This window comes from Rhipicephalus microplus, chromosome X (assembly GCF_043290135.1).
Source record: "Rhipicephalus microplus isolate Deutch F79 chromosome X, USDA_Rmic, whole genome shotgun sequence".
Classification (NCBI taxonomy): Eukaryota; Metazoa; Arthropoda; class Arachnida; order Ixodida; family Ixodidae; genus Rhipicephalus; species Rhipicephalus microplus.
Window position 1 is genome coordinate 358,697,967 of NC_134710.1, and position 19,268 is coordinate 358,717,234.

Below are 19,268 nucleotides of genomic sequence, written 5' to 3' on the forward strand. Positions count from 1 at the left end.
CAAGGTGCAGCACCTCGTGAACTGGTTCACGTGGTGCAGGCGAATCGAATGGACCTAATAAAAATGTCTTTAAGAATTACGACTTTTGAAAAAAAAATTTTCATTATCATGCTAACATAATTATATGGCCATTTATGTGGCTTTTAATAATGTGTTCAGTGTTGTTTACCATAGCTTGCATTGTTCGACCTCATTCACTTATTGTTGGTGAGTAACTATAGTTTACATGTATGCCCTGCGGCAGTGGTCTAGTGACTAAGGTATTCGGCTGCTAATCCGCGGGTCATGGGATCGAATCCCGGCTCCGGCGCGGCGGCTGCATTTTCGATGGAGGTGAAAATGCTGTAGGCCCGTGTGTTCAGATTTGGGTGCACATTAATGAACCCCGGGTGGTCGAAATTTTATAAGCCCTCCTTTACGGCGTCTCTCATAATCATATGGTGGTTTTGGGACATGAAACCCCACTTATCAAATCAAATCAATAAGTTTACCTGTATGTGCAAACATGGGTGTGTTCTCTTTTTCTTTGTATCTATTCACATGTAATGATAGAGAGAATGATTGAATTTATGGATTTTGTCCATATTATTATAAGTGGATTGCACTGTACTTGCCAAAACTACATACAATATGTTTGTGAGGATTGTGGTGAACTCTGGAATATTTTGACCTCCTAGGGTTCGTTGACTAAAGTTTTTTTTTTTGAGTTGGCTATTAAAGGGACATTAAATTCGAATAATAATTTACGTCAGAGTGAAAACTCAGTACATCATAACATCTAAAACAACAGTTTCATCAACAGCAGTGCCCTACTTACCGAGAAATCAAGGTAAATGCATAAGAATACATTCACCGCAGTAGGACGATCTCAAAATGATCTCGATGATGTCAGATGAACTGCGTACAATTAATCACTAGTAATCGATCTAGCTGCACCAAATAAAGAACCATGCGTGCATCAAGAGACGTAATTAAATGCTGCTTGTTCGTTTTTGTTTGGTTCATGGAAAAAAGAACCGCCGGACGTTACTAATGGGGATTGGCATGAGTGGTTTGAAAGTTCAATTTTCGCGTGGTTAAACTGGACAGATCTAGCATCTAGCAGGGCCCAGTTGAACGAAAACATGTCTGCTATTTCGGAGCCAATGGCAGGAAATTGATCATTGGCCGTTGTTGCTGCTGTGGCTCCGCTTGTTTTGTTCTGCTGCTACTGGTGTCGGCGGCTGTGCAGTGAAGTGGGCAATGTTGTGCACGCAACAGGGACGTTAGACGGTCCGCTATTTGAGGCGGGTAATTTGAAACGCGCTAACCTGATGCAGACCACTGAAATGCGATTTTACTTCAAAATAAGCCCTTCCTTGGTAAAAAAGTAACACTACGAGGTTTCTGGACCGCTATTTCAACAATCAACGTCGACTTAATAGTTACCTTTAATATTCGTTTAAAAACACCACTCTTCATGTTTCGTGTCACGCTTGAAGTATAAAGCTCAGTGCGTCGGGCAGGCTGCAATGCGCAAATTGGTTGTTAGGTGAGCATTTCTTCTGTCCTTCTCTTTGCTCCGGCTTCTTGTTTCAGGATTTAATGTGTCTACAGCCAACAACAAAGGCAGTGGTAGCCAGTCAATCAGGATAGAGGCATACCAAGTGCCGGGTTTCCAGCAACTCCAGTGGCTCATGTGTCAGCATGTCACAGTACCAGACATCTTTTTCCTTCTTTTGGCCATGCTCATGGGACGCCCCGTCAGTCGCATTCCATGTGGCCTGCAGGTCAGCTTCTTCAAATTCATTCAATGTTATTTCGTGCTTCAGCGAAATTTATGTGTGAGAAAACAAGTTTGCTGCCATACAGACAGGGTAAAAGGCTTTCACATTCCGTAAATAATGGGCACTTTGGCAAGATGCAGATTAAAAACGAGGAAGTAGTTTAAAAAATATGCCTATGTGCGTTGTGACCAAATCACGAGTATAAATTATATCATTTTTCTAATTAAAATAGTGTTAAGTTGACTGGTTTTAAACATCTTTATGCAGAATAAAAATTTATAGTAGAAAATATTAACTGGAGATTTAATGTTATTCACATACAGTCAAACCTGCATATATTGAGCTCTAAAAAAATTTTGGGGAAATAGTTTGGTGTATTGTACAATGCTATATAAAACTTTGAAATAAAATATTTTGGGTACGAATGTTTAGGTATAGGTTGGCTTCATGGCACTGCTTCATGATTGTGCAAGAAAGCTGGCATTGCAGCGATACATGATTTAAAAAAAAATATCTTTTTGTAGTTCGTGTCTTATTGTTGGAGGTGCGAGTTATACAAAGAGGCGGCTTATGCATGAGAAATTATGGTATTGATGTACACAGCACCTCAACATCTTTTAAACGCAGCTGTAATAAAACAAAGATGTCTAGTTGCATTAAATGTCTTTCTCTTTATTTCGTTTTTCAACACTTTTTTTTGTCTGAAAATACACTGTTATTGTGGCGTAAGGATTATTAAGGAAGTTTTTTTAGAGGTGTGACCTACTAAAGGAGTTTGCTTTCAGTTCTCACTGGACAACATTTGGACATTCCTGTTTGGCAAGCCACCTGGTCATTGCGTTATGGCACTAGGGGACATCAACATTGAGCTTGTCGTTGTCCTGTTAGCCATGGTGCGATGCATTCTCAGCCAGGTATGCCAGAGGTTTAATTCTAATTGTATATAAAGCATGGTTTTAAGGAGGGGTGACATGATATTTCATGGTTATATTTTAAAATTATATGAAGTATCAGTCCCTGTAAATTATAATGTCTGTGAATCTAGGTCTCGTATTGCAAGATGACCTTGGTATTAAACTGCTCTTGTGAACTATCTAGCCGCTGTCAACTCATGCTGACTTTATGAGAGTATGCTCACCTTGATGCTTCCTTGTGGCCGGAAGTACCAAATATAGCTATGTCGTGGATTAATGACAATGTTTTTTTTTTCTCTTATCTTCTACTATTAATCATTATTCTTAGCTCCATCGAACCAGCAGCTGGCACAGCATGACTGAAATAAGGAAGTCTTCTTTCAGGAGCTTTGTTTGAAAAGAATGCCAGAATTTAATCTAGAGTTTAAAGGGGAAGATGGCGATAGAAAAAAACTTTTTCGTTTGTTGACATAGAGTAATGAAATTTGGCAGGCATACTGAAAAGTGTCTCGAATAGCTATATATGAAGTTTCACACACACACACACACACACACACGCACGCACACACACACACACACGCACACACACACACACACACACACACACACACACACACACACACACACACACACACACACACACACACACACACATGAAGTACAAAGTTTATCTTATTTTGTGTTAAAGGAACAGTGGAAACTGCAATTGTTGAGGTTACTTATTCTAAAGGAAATGATTAAATCTGAAGCAACATTTTCTGAAGCACATACCCACAGTTACTATAATCAATTTAGATGCATTAGAAAGATCTGGATCTGCCAGATCTGTTAGTTGTGATCTTGTCGGATCCGAGTAAAATGTGCTCACAATTTTTACTTCCGTGAAAACTGATCGGTGTGCAAGGTTTCATATCGGGTAAGACAATACGAAAAATTTGCAAAGGCATCAGGTATCTAAAAGCAAAGTCGGTGGGCACACCTAGTGAGCACACGCCAGACGAATAGTAAAAGATTTCGCGGGTCACACAAAGATGCACGCGCTCAATCAAAACTACCGCAAGTGCGCCGCGCATGCAATTCCATGGGCTCTTGCAAAAACTGTCCCCCCCCCCCCCCCCCCCCTCGGTGGCGCCGCAGCATTTGTTCGGAAACTAGATCGGTCATGCGGTTTTGGAGCTCGCGGCGGGCCGTACCCATGCGCTTTTTCATCCAGCGGCCATGCCAGTTATGCCTCAACTATGCTGTTGTGATCATCGGTGATGGCGGAAAAAAAAGAGCAAGAAATCACGAACAAAACGTGACCAAGATGGGGGCGCTCGGTTGAGTGGGGGAGAAACGGTGTGTGCGCAAAGTTCGGGTATTTTTGACGACATTGCGCTCCTCACGTGCTGCCTCGGCTAGCCTAATGGTTCACTTCAGGTACTTTTAGTGCGAATTCGGCGCTGATATTTACAGAGAACGTAGTTTATAGATTTTACTGACCCAATATATACTGTTTTCTAAAAATGGACTTTTTTGACATTTTTTCGGCTGTCGAAAGCCGCGTCCTCCCTTAAAAGGACACTGAAAAGGTTTTGAATTCGCAAATTTATTGTGAATTCATATCCACAACCTCTTACAACATGTCTACGAAGGTTTTTTTCGTGAGGCTTGATTAAAAAACGGCACTATAAGCGAGCAAACTTTAACCAAAAAAAGGCCCTTCAGCATGCACGTGCGCAGGGGTGGAGCACGGGAGAGCTAGACACGTGGGGATGTGACGTCACCGTCAGGTTTGAGCCGCCGCCCGGCGGGCAACTTTGCGCCGAGGCGCCTGCATCGCTCAGTCAGCTTAGCTTGTTTACTTCGCGGTTGAGCCTTGTTTCTGCTGCAATCTGCTGCCTGGCGAAGCATCAGTTCTGCCATTGTATCGTACTCTTCTTCTGATTAGAGATTTTTGCCATCTGACATTCACTAGTTGCGTTTGTGCAAGGTTGAAGTGGACTCGCAATGCTGAGTAAATGCGCGCATATGGCTGCCGCAGCACTTACAGTCCTGATGAGGTCGCTTTTCACAAGTTTCTTCAGGATCAGAAGATGGCTGCAAAATGGGCCACTGCAGTTAAAAGAAAATACTTCAAACCTATGAGATGAAGTGCACTGTGGCGGTAGCGAATCTGCCGTATTTCGAGGACGCAGCAGCACTCTTCCTGTTTCCCCATTTACACCCAGTGCGTGCATGTGCACCTATTGCGAAAACACGTGTACAAAGATATCAGTACAGATAATTGAAATCAGCTATTCTACACAACAGTTGCATTCTTCTAGCGCAGCTAATATACCGTTTGCATTTTAACACATCATCAGCCTAGTACTGGGCAGAATTTAGAAAATGTGGCGGTATTATAAAAAACAGAACTGTAATATATGAGCCAAACTATTTTTGCGCAATTTTCAGAGCAGTTCAGAACACATATCACCAATGTGGCAAGAGCGGCACTCGTTTGGCTCCTATATTTTTTTTTCTTGTGGTAGCATACTGACTCATTGCGTGGGGCTTTCCCGCTGGGAAGTACGACACTGGCTGCATTAACCATGCTGCACTCTGAGCTGTGTTATCTACGAACAGCTGATGTTTCTGCATGCTGCCCGCACCTACAGCATCGAACACTGTTTTTTTTTTTTTACAAATTTAGCTAGCATAATATTGTGATAAAAATTTTATATGCTCATAAACATGCTGCTGCCTAAGTGTAGGTATTAGGGCACACACTGGAGTGTTTTACTCATTGAAATGCTGGGACACAGAATTTGTTTCCATGGTGCAATTTTAAATTACTGAATTTTCTCTGATATGTGGTTATTGATGCTAATTGCTAGTATCACTTTATTTTTCTCTCTCTCTTCATGCCCTCTGCCGCCTTTCAGCCACGCGCAGAGAACATGACAGGTGTGGACGACCATCCTGTGGTGCTCATCCAGTTTCTCATGTACCTTTACAACAACCGGCTAGATTTTATGAATATGTGCATGAGCTCAGACATTCTGTGCGCCTTGTCAGCCACCCTGTTTCCATTTGCGAATGGCTTGAGCGAAGTCGCATCTCCAGCAGATGATTTTCAGGTGAAATGAAATTCGATTTGAAACCATTTGCTACCATTATTTTTCGCAGACCACTGATTTCACTCTTCACCATTTCGTTTCAGATAATCTCAAACCCTAAAGGTTCCGAGTCTAATGCAGGTTTGTCGAAGCACGCAGCACGGAAATACATCATGAACTTCCTCAGAGTCATTGTTGTCGACAGTCTTTCCCTGGCTTTTCCTACAAAACAGGCTCCGGTCATTGACCTGGTTTTGGAAGTAAGCATATACTGTTTCTGAATATTGGACAAGTGCACACTTATTCACGCATGCATTACAGTAGGTTTTTAATGGGGGCCCTGCAACACCTTTTCAGAATGGTCGGAGAACACCGCAAAACGGTAGTCAAGGCTCCCGAGAGCATGTGAGCCAGACGCTATGGCGCAGTTTGAGGCCTGGCATTATTAATTAATGCTCAAGCTCAGCTGGAAATCGCTCGCTCTTCTCTCGACAAATGGCCGTGCCATTAACACACAGTTCATGGCCACTGACCGATTTGAACATCGGTAGCTGCGCGGTTACCGTGGCTGCCGTTGGATGTCGTGACCTGCCTGCATGCTTGCGATCACTCTGAAAATAAGCTGCAAATTCAAAAAAAAAGAAAAGAAGTGCTTAAGGTTATGACACGCGCTGATGAGCGGATGTTGCTTCTTGCCCCTTTGTCATTCCCCCCATCCCCCCACCTTGCATAACTTGGAGCGATTGAAGCGTGGTGTGACATATCCCCATAACTGTGCTCAAAATTCACGGAGTCTAAAAATTTTTTTAGCCAGTTGATTCATAAGTCAATAAGCTCCTTTAATCAAACCAGTCAATGATTTATTTGAAAAAGGGTGACAGGGCTCCTGTGAGAACATCAGGTTTTTTCTTTTTACCTGATAATTTTATAATTACTGTGGTTTCTTTGGTTTTTGCAAAGCTATATGTAGTTGTTATTGTCCCAAATATAACTACTGCATTTGTATATTTGTATTTATATACCAGTGCAGTTTATCTGCTACTTTTATTTTTTTAAAAGCTTCACATTATGTAAGAGGCCATGCTGATTACAATGCTCCCCTTCTCTTCTCATTCTTTCAGAGCAAGTTGCAGCAAACTAGCTATCAGGTAACAGAGCGTTGTGCTGGAAAGCCCTGTGACTCTAGTGACATGCTCTTAGAAAAGAATTGAGCGATTTCTTTTTTTTTTTTTTCTGCAGTCGACGCTGTGCACATCAAGGTCTTTACTTGTAACTGTGCTTTATCTTCCCTACTAAGAGCTTTTTATTTATTTATTAATTTTTTAAATAACATCTGCTCGGTATTGTGTGCTTTCTTTGTCAAATACTAGGTGCCCTGAGCACCTGCGAAACGAAACTGCCTGCCGCATACACTGTGTACTATACTGTGGTCACTGTCAAAGTGGCAGTAGATATTATCCATGCATTTCTGAAGCATATGCTCCGGCCGACACTATAAGTCAAAACAATATTGCTGTTTACTAAATCTGCTGCGTGTGTACGATCAACGCAAGTAGGCTCAAAGCGTTGATGATCTTCTTGTATCTTCTGTATGGTTTCCACCTATTACTTGAGTGATATGGGCTTTGCTATTTTGTTTTGGTTAGCACTAGGACCATTTTCTCTCTTTTTGTGTTGCACATTTTTGGTGCTTTACACTTAGTGCACTCCAAGGATTATTTGGATTAATCATGGCCCGTATATTAGAATTAATAATATCTTGTTGCCATTAAAAATAATACACATGGTTTCTAAAACCTGAGAGCAAGTGAATGCTATCTAATTTTGTAATTAATGAGATTTTACTGTAACCATAATGTGTAAACATTTTTAATGTTTAATCTTGTGCACTTTTTTTAAAAGCTCCACATTATGTTAGAGGCCATGCTGATTATAATGCTCCCCTTCTCTTCTGATTCTTTCAGAACAAGTTGCAGCAAACTAGCTATCAGGTAACAGAGCATTGTGCTGGAAAGCTCTATCACTCTAGTGCATAAAAGTTTTTTTTTCTTTTTTCTAACATTATATTTATGTGAGGCCAGTATTAAGGTCACCTTGTCGTGTATGCCATGTTACTGAAAGCTTGTTGCATGGTTTTTGTACATTGCTTGCTGTGTCTATGTTCCAGGCCTTTCCGAGCCATGCAACCTTGAGTCAGCAGAAAGAATATGTGACGGAAATCCTGTCATCACTCAGAGAGCACTTGTTGGCAGCTGATGTGCTGCTGGATGACCAGGCAGCCTTACCTATTACAGCTGGTGGCAAATACTCGAACATTCCTCCTAATATTTTCTACCTGACGTCTTGCTTTGTTGATAAGCTCTGGCAAGGTGAGTGGGCATTTCTCGCACAAGCAAATGAATAGGACTGCAATCTGCCAAGGCAGAGAGTACTAACAGCTGAATTGAATGTCATAAAACGTCATATGGAGGCCTTGACGTATCCTCGAATTATATGTATTAAAGTGCAATAAAAAAACCAACCCATCACAAAGATTAATGAAAAACTTAGCACCCAACAGTAACGCACTCCAATTGTGATTCACCTACTACATGCTTTGGAGACAATTGCTGAGATGCATATACTATTCCAGCTGCGTAGAAGTGTGTCTCCAGGTCATTTACTGCTTTATTTGTGAACAGCATTGAGCACATGGTCATCGGGCAATGCAAATAATTTCAATTTGAATCATTGTGCATTTGCTTGATTTTCAACATTATTGGCAGTTATAGCTAGCTGTTGGATATGTAGTGTGCCAGTCAATTCTGCACTGCATATAAGGTAAAGACAGCAAGCAGTGTCCTCATTCAAATGCTCTTATGCTCCTGAGCTGGCCACCCAAGGCTATGAATTTGAGCCTCTCATTGCAGTTATGCCTAGCAGCTGGCAAGGATAGCTTCATGTCACTAAACATGCTGCCAATGCGAATTTGTGCAATGGTGTGTCATGGCTCTGAGAGGGTACTTCGATATTTTCCAAATGCATTTCTGAAAGGCTAAAGGTAACCACTAATACTTATAAGAAGTTTAGTGTAATATTATTCTATGAAAACGTCTTGTGCATCCCTTTATTTTGACATGTAGAGATATGTTATTTACCTAAGTATTTATTTGTGTGTCTGCTCAATGCCACCTGTGTTTAACTGGAGTAAACCTTTCCATTTTAAAGTCCACAGGCCACATCTTTCTTTGAGCTACTGAATCCCATTGACTCACTTACCCAGTGCATATGTTGCTTGTTTATACATAGTACTAATGGGTACTCTTTTGTGTGTGCGAGCAACGTGTGCATGTATTCATAATTCACATTCATAATTCAGTGAACCTTTACACAGTAGGCTTGACCTCCCCAGCCATTTTAATGAACTTCAGCATGGGGTACCCATAGTGTCTGCGACTGGCATTTGAACATGGAAGCATGTTTCAACGCCTGGTTGCTGCCATTGCAAGTGCATGACATGCAAGTTTCTGTTTCAAAGCTTACACTTTTGTCTAGTTGAATTCCTGCTTATGAGATTTTTTTCATATTAAAGTAGAATGTTCAATATTAACTTTATAAAATGAGTGCAAATTTCACTAGATTAAAACTTTTACATCAGTGGGGTAGCCAACGGGTGGCACACCGAGCCTGTGCCTCCCTCTCCCCAAACTCTTTTTTTTCCCCCTGGCATAGAGAGCACAAAGGCACACTCAACCACATCTGCCTGCCCGGCCCTGACTCATAGGCATATCAGCCGGGGGGAAAGCGGGGCGCTAGCCCCCAACTCACATACCTGCTAAGTCTCCCAAATTGGCCTGGAGACTCCTGGATTCTGATTGTTTTTAGGAGCGAAGCTCCTTAAGGCGTGGGCTGTGCGTCCCCTGTATGTAGCCACCTCTCGTTCAGTTCTAAGTATTACGCTAGCCACCGCCCGATCTAAAGGGTACAGCCATATCCATCCGTCCATCCATCCGTCCGTCCGTCCGTCCGTCCATCCATCCGTCCATCCGTCCGTTCGTCCATCCATCCGTCCATCCATCCGTCCGTCCATCCGTCCGTCCGTCCGTCCAAAAGATGCAAGATGTTATAAACTAGACGGCGGTACGTGTAGTTGATTATGAAAGATGCGAGGTGTTATAAAATAGGAATGATGCCACATATGGCGCGTGTCATCGTTCGATATAGTGCGGCGACGTACGTTAGGGGGAGCGTTGCAATAAAATCGAGTGGGCAAAATGTACAGAGGATTCATGGTTTACCAGGTTTACCTCCGGAGCTTCGCCCACTCATCATCATTCGCTTCGTGGATATGGCGGCATTTTTTTTTCCGGTTGTACGGTTGTCATGAAAATCTCCCAGAAATTGAAATTTCTGTGTCTGATTTGGCCGCATTGACAAAAAAGCAGCTAAATCTGCTCCAGGCTTTTCGAACCTACCCCATTTTATCATAAATGAGTTTAAAAAGCGTTCATGTAAATGTACAGTATAATCTCAGTGATGCGAAACCGCGGCAGATACAAATTCTTAAATTCCACAGCCAAACTTTACTATATTCATTGAGCCTCAATTCGAATGTTTCGGACACATTTCCTAATCGCGGTGGGTGATACGAACCTTAGTACGGAAACCGTCGAATGAAGGCCGAGAGCAGTGTACTCGAAGCTTCGGAAGTACGCTTGCGACCGGCACACTACAGTGCGTGTGATTGTCGTTGCCACAACCGCTGAGGACGAAACCGCGGTCGCTCTTTACACGATCATGTATGGCGACGACGCAACTGAGAGAACCCCGAAAGTGTGCGCTCGACCAGTCAAAGCAGTGCTGCTTTCTGCAAACTCTGCAGACAAACCTGCAGCAGATGCTATCGTAGATGGCATAAAACGACTTAGTTTTGAAGGCACATGCGCGAACTACCGTTTGCCGCAATCGCTGCTCACAAAACCGCAGTCGCGGCGACGCGATAGTGATTTACGAGCTCCGAAGCCACCCAGCTGTAGGTCAAAGGCAGTAAATATGTAAGAAATAGAAAAAAGTTAGTTTTGCTGCAAGGGCGAAGCAATAAATGCAACAGCAACAACTTGGAATGTAACGCTGAAAACGGCAAGCAGATCGAAACGTGCAGCGCCCTGCTCACACGCAAATGGCGCACAAAAACGATACTCGCAGGACGAGAGCGAACTAACAGCGTTTACCGCTCGGCACGTAACATGCTGTTTAAACAAAAACGATGCACGATATGTAATCACAGGTACAGATGAGTACAAGCTAACAAGTGTCCCAGTTGTTATACTACCTCGCTGTGTATGAAAAGCGCACTGTTTTCGCAAAAGGGGCCTGTGCAAAGACCGAAGTGACCTTTGTGGGCCTGGCAACTAACGCTTTCGTTTCAGTGAAAGCCAAAGGCACACAATTCCCCCACCAAAAGATAAGCTCGCGCGGACAAGCATCCATCCATGGGGCAAAGTACACGTGAGAGATAAGTACGCGTCGGCGCATTGCGACGAGCTCGGCGCCAAGCGTGAGCGGCTTTTTTTCTTTGAGTGTTCATATATATTGATACGTATACATATACGGTGAACGACGGCGGTGGTGGCGACGGCAAGAAAACAGCCTGGACTGTCCATATAATTGCTATCGCAATAAAAAGGGGCCAGTTGCATTTTGGCATTCCTGTGAAAAGAATCTAGCAGTGAGCAAAGCTTTGACCCGTGCTTTTGCAGCAGCCAGCTGCGCTGTCCTGTCTGCTCACGTGTGTCCCAGGAAGACACACGCGAGTTGTTTTGACTGAAATAGATTCTGTCAGTTGCGTTGATTTTTTGAGACTCTCACCTTAGTGAAAAACTCTACCCTCGTGTGTTCGGCCATTCCTAGCCACTATAAAACAGCAACGTTGATGTTGACGCTTGCCATTGAGACCCCTCCCCTCCCACCCACTTTTGTTTTTCACAATGTTTTTTGTTTGTTCGTGCTTAGTTTTTTAACCCCCCCCCCCCTGCCTTCGTTGCAGAAATCTCCCAGATTCAGAATCCTTGAACGTGGCAGGTATGCCCTCAGAAAAGTTCGACAGTGCTTACTGTTGGCTGCACGCTGAGGAAACGGAACAACTAAGACGAAGTTTTCGTTCATCCTAGTAATCGTTCAATTATAATGTTACGAGTAATTGAAAATATTGGGAGGGAATGTTACAATATAGTGAAATTTTTCCAACATTTTTGGTGTGATGATTGTTTTTAAAGGCCCTTTGCGGTTTGGTCTACCTACGTATCGCTTTCGCACCTTGTGCTCTGGCATTAAGGAGCAGGCTAGAGCTGAACAGGGGCCCCGCCGCGGTGGTCTAGTGGCTAAGGTACTCGGCTGCTGACCTGCAGGTCGCGAGATCGAATCCCGGCTGCGGCGGCTGCATTTCTGATGGAGGTGGAAATGTTGTAGGCCCGTGTGCTCAGATTTGGGTGCACGTTTTAAAGAACCCCAGGTGGTCGAAATTTCCGGAGCCCTTCACTACGGCGTCTCTCATAATCATATAGTGGTTTTGGGACGTTATATCCCACATATCAATCAGAACTTATCAGGGGCCTTCTGACATTAGATAACCTGTCCATGCTTTCATTCTGCTGTGACTGGTTGATGCAGTTGTGGGTGGGAACGAACAAACTTTTTATGAACAGGTCAAACGTTTGCTGCTTCAAGAAAATAGTTCTCTTTCATTGAAAAGAAGTGGCATCACGGCTGCTCTGTCGCAGATTCGGTGAGACGATGATTGTGATGAATATTTTTAAATGTTTTAGTTTTGCCGCAGTCTCCGATCAACCTGATCCGCCTTGCGTATGGTAATTTGGAGCAATGGCAGCAGCTTGCAAGGTGGCAACAAATAAAGCAGTGGACTCGAACACAGTGGGAAACTCAGCTTTCAGCTTGCCCCGCAACTTGACCGACCGGCCCAGAGAGATAGCTTAAGAGTCAGGCTAGTTAGTTTTCAACTTGATTTATCTTTTAGGCTCAAAATACAAATCTGACAACAAAGAAGCACACAATTGCAGCGCTGTTTATTTCTCTTCCTCACGCTCTCTCATCAAGGATAAGCTCACAATCATGCGCACACGTGCACAAACTGCCAAACGCGTTATGCTGCAAGTGAAAATATTCTATTATACTCACATCACTTCATCTCACCAGCTGCTGTAAGTAGCCACGGCTTATGTGATCGGCGGCTAACCTACTTTAAAAGGAGATGCTCTCTAGCTATTCCAAGAAGTTTTAGGTATTGTTCAGCACGTGAATGTGTTGTTTAATCTGCATGGACTGTATTAGGTAAGCCCCATGCCATTTCACAGATATGTCAAGTCATGTAACAAGCATGCAATGTGACCTACCTTAACCTGAGCACTCACATTAGGGCACAGACGTAAACACTATAGAAACGAGGTGGTTGCTAAGTTGTGATGATGTCAATATTATTAATTAGTGCATGCCTCCATTGTCAAGCAATGCTTGATTGTTGCTTGCTGATTTACATGAATGCTTATAAAACGTTTATAAGACTGTTATAAAACCGGAGCTGGAACTGAAGCTACAATGGATGTTAACCAGACATGATGTACATCTGTATAGTAGGAGTAAATATATAATGTTTATCTCCTCGTTGTAAATTCAGATAGCTAGACTTGTAGCCATAACCTTTCTGCCCCCTTCCCCCCCAAAAGTTCTGGCCATGCCCTTGCTTTATATCCATATCTCATTGAACTTAGTCTGTATTTTATTAGACTTCACATGTTGTACTTTCATTTGGCTGCATTTCAGGGGTTTATACCAGGGATCCCCATGAAATTTTGGATTTTATTATTAAACTTCTTGGCCAGGTCAAACGAAAAGGTATGTCATTCTTTCTTTCCTTTTTGTTTGCTGCTTTCAAGAACAGTTATTCTTCTGATATTTGAATTTACATTAAAAAAAACAGACCGCTGCGTAATTATTTGGAGGCCTTCATTTCATCAAGAACTTGCGCTTGTCCAGCACTCATTAGTTTTTCACGCAAGGAGACTATTTGAGCTCCTTTGACCTTCAGATTGTGTGCATCTATTGTGGGCTTGTTTGTACATAGCATCAGATATTGCAAAGAGCTGCTAGAGAGTAAACTTGAGAACACGGACATTTTCTTTTGCTGCTGGTCGGGTATGAACTGTACTTGGAAATGGCATCCCTTCTAGTAAGAGTGTGCTCTGTGTGTAGTACTGAAAAAGTAAGAAAAACGTCGGGAGTCTAAGGGCTATATTGTTGTAAGTAATTCAGCAAAACTTAGGAATTCCTAGAAAGGCTCACTTTTTCACACTCACTTCCACTCAAAAAACACACACCGCATAAGCGCATTGTGCGTGTGTGGTCCTTGAATGGAAAGTAGTGGGAATGAGTCAGCGTTTCTAGGAATTCCTAAGTTACACTGAATTAATTACATTATGATGAGTTACCAACTGGCCTAACAACAAGTTTCAGTAGTCTAAGGGTTCAGCTTTTTTAACTACGAATTATTTTTAGTTGGCCTTGAGCGACAGTGGTGAGCTTATTTATACGTGGTGAAGCCCACTGTTGTTAGTTTTCGGGAAATGTCATTTTAATAGTAAACGTCAACCTTCCTGACAAACTTTTTACTGTTGAAAATTTAAGAAAATGTTGTGATTGTGACAACATACCCTCTTCCAATACCAGTGATTTTGTCAGACAATTGTGATGTCCAGTGAAGCACACCTTTCAGTCCAGTGTAAAGCTACTTGGTAAACTTCACTTTTCGGACAGATATTTTTCACACATTATTGCTTGATGTATTAATAAAAATTTTTTGCACTAAAAAAATTCCAGCTCTTTATGCAAGTTTTCACATCTGCTCATTCTCCCCCCACTGCTGATTCATATTTTATGTGTCATCTGTTTGGGATATAACTCAAGATTCTTTTTTCTTATAGGCATGCATGTGCAAACTGAGAATGTTTATAGAAGTCTCAACAGAACCCTATTGTTCATTCTTTCAAGGCCTACAGAATGTGTTGCAGGTTAGTCTGGGTACCAGTGTGTTTTCCTGGTTTCACATTTACTGTCCGTCGATGTATCAGTCGAGCTGCTTCTGCTCTCTCCTTGTTCAGATCAAATGACAAAGCTTGAGTGCCTCCAGAAGATGATTATACACAGGACGCTCATGCTGGTCGCAGCAAACTCTGAGGCTGAATTTATTCCCTGCCTGTGCTATTGTCTTCTACAGCTTACTGCTGATGCTCAAATCAGGTAAGTGCACAAAAATGAACACTTGAGGGAAAATAATTTTAGAAGTATAACATCCAATAACTCTCCTGTTAAATTTAGCCACACTTCAACAAGACCTACCTGCAAATGTGCTTGTCATTTTTTTACATGTTGGGAATGAAAGCTTTGTTTTGGCCTTATCAATAAAAATGGCTTCTCTTTTCCTTTTTTAGTATGGAGACGGTGCGTCGGACCACCTGGCACATCAATCCTGCATCTTTCTCGGACCGCTCAAGAAATGCTGCTGATAACAAAAATTTGAGCTCATCTGAAGAAGGACACCTGTTGGTCGCATCAGCAGCCTGCAAAGTGTGGGAAATAGTCTACCTCTCTAAGAGACAGGTGAGCGGCGTACTAATTTAGAAGTTTTTTCTATAGCCTTCTATTATTTTTTTTTTTTTGAGGGGGAGCACGAGAGGTGAAGTAATTCTATGAGAGCATTGAGCTCTTGACAATTTTCTGCTGATATTGGGAAGATTCACCTCAAAAATCTGTTTTCCTTGATCACTAAGCTAACTGAACAATGTTTATAATACTGTTTAGTTGAACCTCCAGTTTTTGAATATCTTTTCAACTTTATAAAAATCTTAACTTATATTATTTCATTCCTTGAAAGTAGAAAAAGTATGGTCCCCAATGTGAGCATTCTAGCCTGGCTAAGGTATCGCTTTAACATAGCCTACATTATTCCACATGGAGAACAGATTGTAAGGAGGTTGAAAAATTCATTTTATTTAAATTTTTTTTGTCCGAAGAGCACACTTTTATTCTTAATTGTCATTTACGAGAAAATTTCCAAATGGCTTTGCAAATTGCACATAACTAATATTACTAATAATTGGAGCCAAATTTCTCATGCTTATGTTAAATGATGTGTAAAATGTGAGTTTCTGTGTCCGATAATATACTCAAACCTCGTTATAACATAACGGTATATAACAAAATAATGGATGTAACGAAGTAAATAAAATTCCCCTTGAAAGCTCCATTGAGAACCATGCATTTTAAACCTTGTTGTAACGAAGTAAAATTGACTGGTAAATAGATATAACCAACTAAATTAGTCTATCGAATAGTTGATAAAAAAAATAAAACCGACCATTTTGTGTTAAGTATATTGTTTTCTGCGGAGTTTTACGCTTGTTCGGCACGGCTCTTTCAAAACTCCCACGCCGTACCTTACAGCCACGCCACGCGCGGCCGAGAGAGCCATCCTCCTCACACAGCCAGCGGAGAGGATTGAGTAAGCGCTCAGTGGGTCACATGACTGAGAAGCGGCGCTGCGGTGCAAAGTGATTTCCTTCTCACAAGACTGGCAGCTTTCTTCTTTTTTTTTTCCCACTCTCTCCACGCGCGGCCTTGAAAGGAGAAGGGTCTCTACGTGCAGAGACGGAAAAGGAAGAAGCGTGGCACAGGCACGACGCAGATCGGCATTTAAGAGAGAGCAAACAATCCGTCACAGTCTTTTCTTTCCTTTCCTTCTTTTCCTTCTTTGCGCGCAGCGTTGAGAGATGCCGCCGCAGGATTGGGCATGGTGTTGAGAGCATTTTCGGAGTGCGGTATGTTTGAATTAACCATCGCAAGTGCTTGCGCGTACGAATTACAGGGCATTTTCGCCTATTGGAATACACATAGCTTTGACGGGACCACAGGGTGAGTTGGAATTAATGAGATTCGACTGTGTTTATTTTTCGTCGCATGCGTGGTCGTGTAGCGGTTTATTGGGCCGTGAGGCGGTTTCCTTCTTTGCATTCTTATAAGTGTGCGCCCATCTGAGCATACATTGCCACCAGCTATTATAACCTATATAGTGAAATAATGGATATAACAAAATAATTGTGGCTTCCCTTCAGCTTCGTTATAACAATGTTTGAGTGTGTTTGGCACCATGTATATTCTGTGTAAATTGTAAGGTATATGTCTATGTTGGCTCTATCCAGTTGTAGTGTGCCTATTCTCAGCCTTAGTCATTTTTCGGTTGAAGGTACCCATATAACATAAAGGGAGTGAAATATGATTTCTTTGTTTATTGATGTCCAAAAGGTTTGTTTGCTGGCTTGTTTTTTGTTTTGTTTTTTATGGCAGGCAGCTACCTATAGTGGTCATTATGGAATTGATACCTTGCGCATTATACCCTGCTATTGGCAGCTGTGCTTTTCTGGCTGCCTTAGTTTTTGTAATACTTTCCATCGCATACCCTCTACTGTAACGGGTTGATATCGCAGCAAAAGTGTTTTGCATGTTACTATACTTCTGTGCTTGTCGTGCTTCTGGCTGCTTCCTTTATTGGTCTTTGGGGACATCTTTATTTTTCATATTTCTCAAAGGTAGATTGGCCTATATTAAGGAGCTCCTGAACATAAAAATGGAACTGACAGATGTGGTTTGTTGTGATTGACAAAAAGCTATACAAAATGGTTTGGATGAATGGAATTCGTCTTCTTTGATTCATTTCACCTTCTCGAATTTAAAGGGGCCCTGAAACACTTTTTCAAGTAACCATGGAATGAATTCACTGGAAGAGCTTATTGCCTCACGAATTCAACGCCGCAAAAAATTTAAGAATTTGTCCAGTGCGAGTGGAGTTACAAAGATTTGTCGCATGCTGCAATTGCATATTCTTGTCTCGTCCTGACGAAGCGCTGGAAGCTAAGCAGGGAGAGATGGCAGGGCAAAAAAATACATCACCCGCGCCACTTGACCCTAAGCTCTCTTTTTTCTTTTTTTCGAATGCGCTTTTCCTCAGTGTGATCGCGTGGGCATGCTTGGACAAGCCGCGACCTCCCGTGGGTATCTCTGTAACAATCGAGCGCGCCATGTTCAAATCAGCCAACGGCTGGTAGATGGGCTTTCTACAATTTATTTTTGAGCATTTTCCGTGATTTGTGGAGAAAATAGAAAGCAATTTTTAGGTGATTTTGATAATTTATTGTGAATTACAGGCCGCGTGCTATGCTATAATATTTTTTATTTATTTTTTTATTTCAAGGTACCTTACAAGCCCAATGGTGGGGGCATTGAGTAAGGGGGGGGGGGGGGGGGTGATACACAAGATACATGTACATATACATATGGAGTTGGCAAAAATACCTAAGAAAAGATACAAATGCAATATAATATACAGAAAGCATTATAGTTGAATATATACATGTAAAGATGACGCACGCATGCAAGCAGTAACCGAAAGGGTGCGTTTATTGAGCACAAGAATGGAGCGGTTACATGTCACAGCTGCAACAATCTTAAAACTCTCGCGTGTTGTCGGGAGCCTCTACTACCAATTGGCAGCTCGTCTGCTCTTGCTCAAAAAGTGTTGCAGGGCCCCTTTAACCACTGTGGGAACATAACATCGGCTTGGTTCATCAAAAATAGCTCACCAGGTTCAAAAATTGCAAGCAGGTAAGCCTAGTGCATAGATGGCACATCAATCGCGACAGCACCATACCAAATGTTTTTACAGCACAAAAACGGTTGAACTCTTAATGGAGAGCCCCAACGCAGCCTTCCTCTCGTGGAAACATCTTTGTCTGCCAGGGAATCGAGAGAGAAAAAGAAGACATTTTAAATTTTGTGAAAAGCTTCAGAGAGGCATCATTATTTCAGCATGCCTTGAGCTTTGGTTGTGTTTTGGGACTTCATGGTCATTGTAGATTATTCTCAAGGGAGAGAGCCATATTTAGCTGCAGTGAATCAAATTCACCCTTGGGGACACCTAAATGTCAGACACACCAATTGAATGTTCAACGAGTCCAGACAGTTAATGCAGTGCTATTGAAGCTATCGCAGGAGTGCCATGCATATCTCATTGTGGGGTGATGTGTGCCGTGATACAGCACAACTACTACTTTGTACTTTGCTATCTGTATAGTCTCGAGTCAGTATGTGGACGTCATAGAACATATCTGTCAGAATGGTTTTTTTCCACAAGGATGAAGGGTCTGCCTACCACTCATTGCCATAAATGCACACTTGTCAGTTTATATTTTTTTTTTACATTCTACTCATAGAAAATAAAATGCAAATACCAATGTACAGCAGATTTCAGACAGTGGTATTTGCTTAGAGTGTAATTTCTGCTCGAGTGGAGCAAAAGTATTATGGTTGGTTTGTGTTGTATTTGGATAGGAAAAAAAGATTTTTTATTTATCGAAAGCAAAACTTTTGTAACCATCTGTAAACGGAACCGCACAAGACCAAGTTTC

General features: G+C 42.0%; 1 protein-coding gene across 2 annotated transcripts in view; it reads left to right on the forward strand.

Annotated features, from left to right (window-relative positions):
* The window catches only part of bchs (WD repeat and FYVE domain containing 3 bchs), a 227,185-nt gene that overhangs the window by 106,657 nt on the left and 101,260 nt on the right, over nt 1-19,268 (forward strand). For both annotated transcript variants that reach the window (XM_037413472.2, XM_037413474.2), the window contains exons 33-41: nt 1,579-1,769; nt 2,552-2,680; nt 5,587-5,781; nt 5,865-6,020; nt 7,928-8,129; nt 13,576-13,647; nt 14,733-14,819; nt 14,910-15,048; nt 15,240-15,408. In XM_037413472.2, the coding sequence (XP_037269369.2) occupies nt 1,579-1,769; nt 2,552-2,680; nt 5,587-5,781; nt 5,865-6,020; nt 7,928-8,129; nt 13,576-13,647; nt 14,733-14,819; nt 14,910-15,048; nt 15,240-15,408 (1,340 nt within the window). The remainder of the gene's footprint in view (nt 1-1,578; nt 1,770-2,551; nt 2,681-5,586; nt 5,782-5,864; nt 6,021-7,927; nt 8,130-13,575; nt 13,648-14,732; nt 14,820-14,909; nt 15,049-15,239; nt 15,409-19,268) is intronic.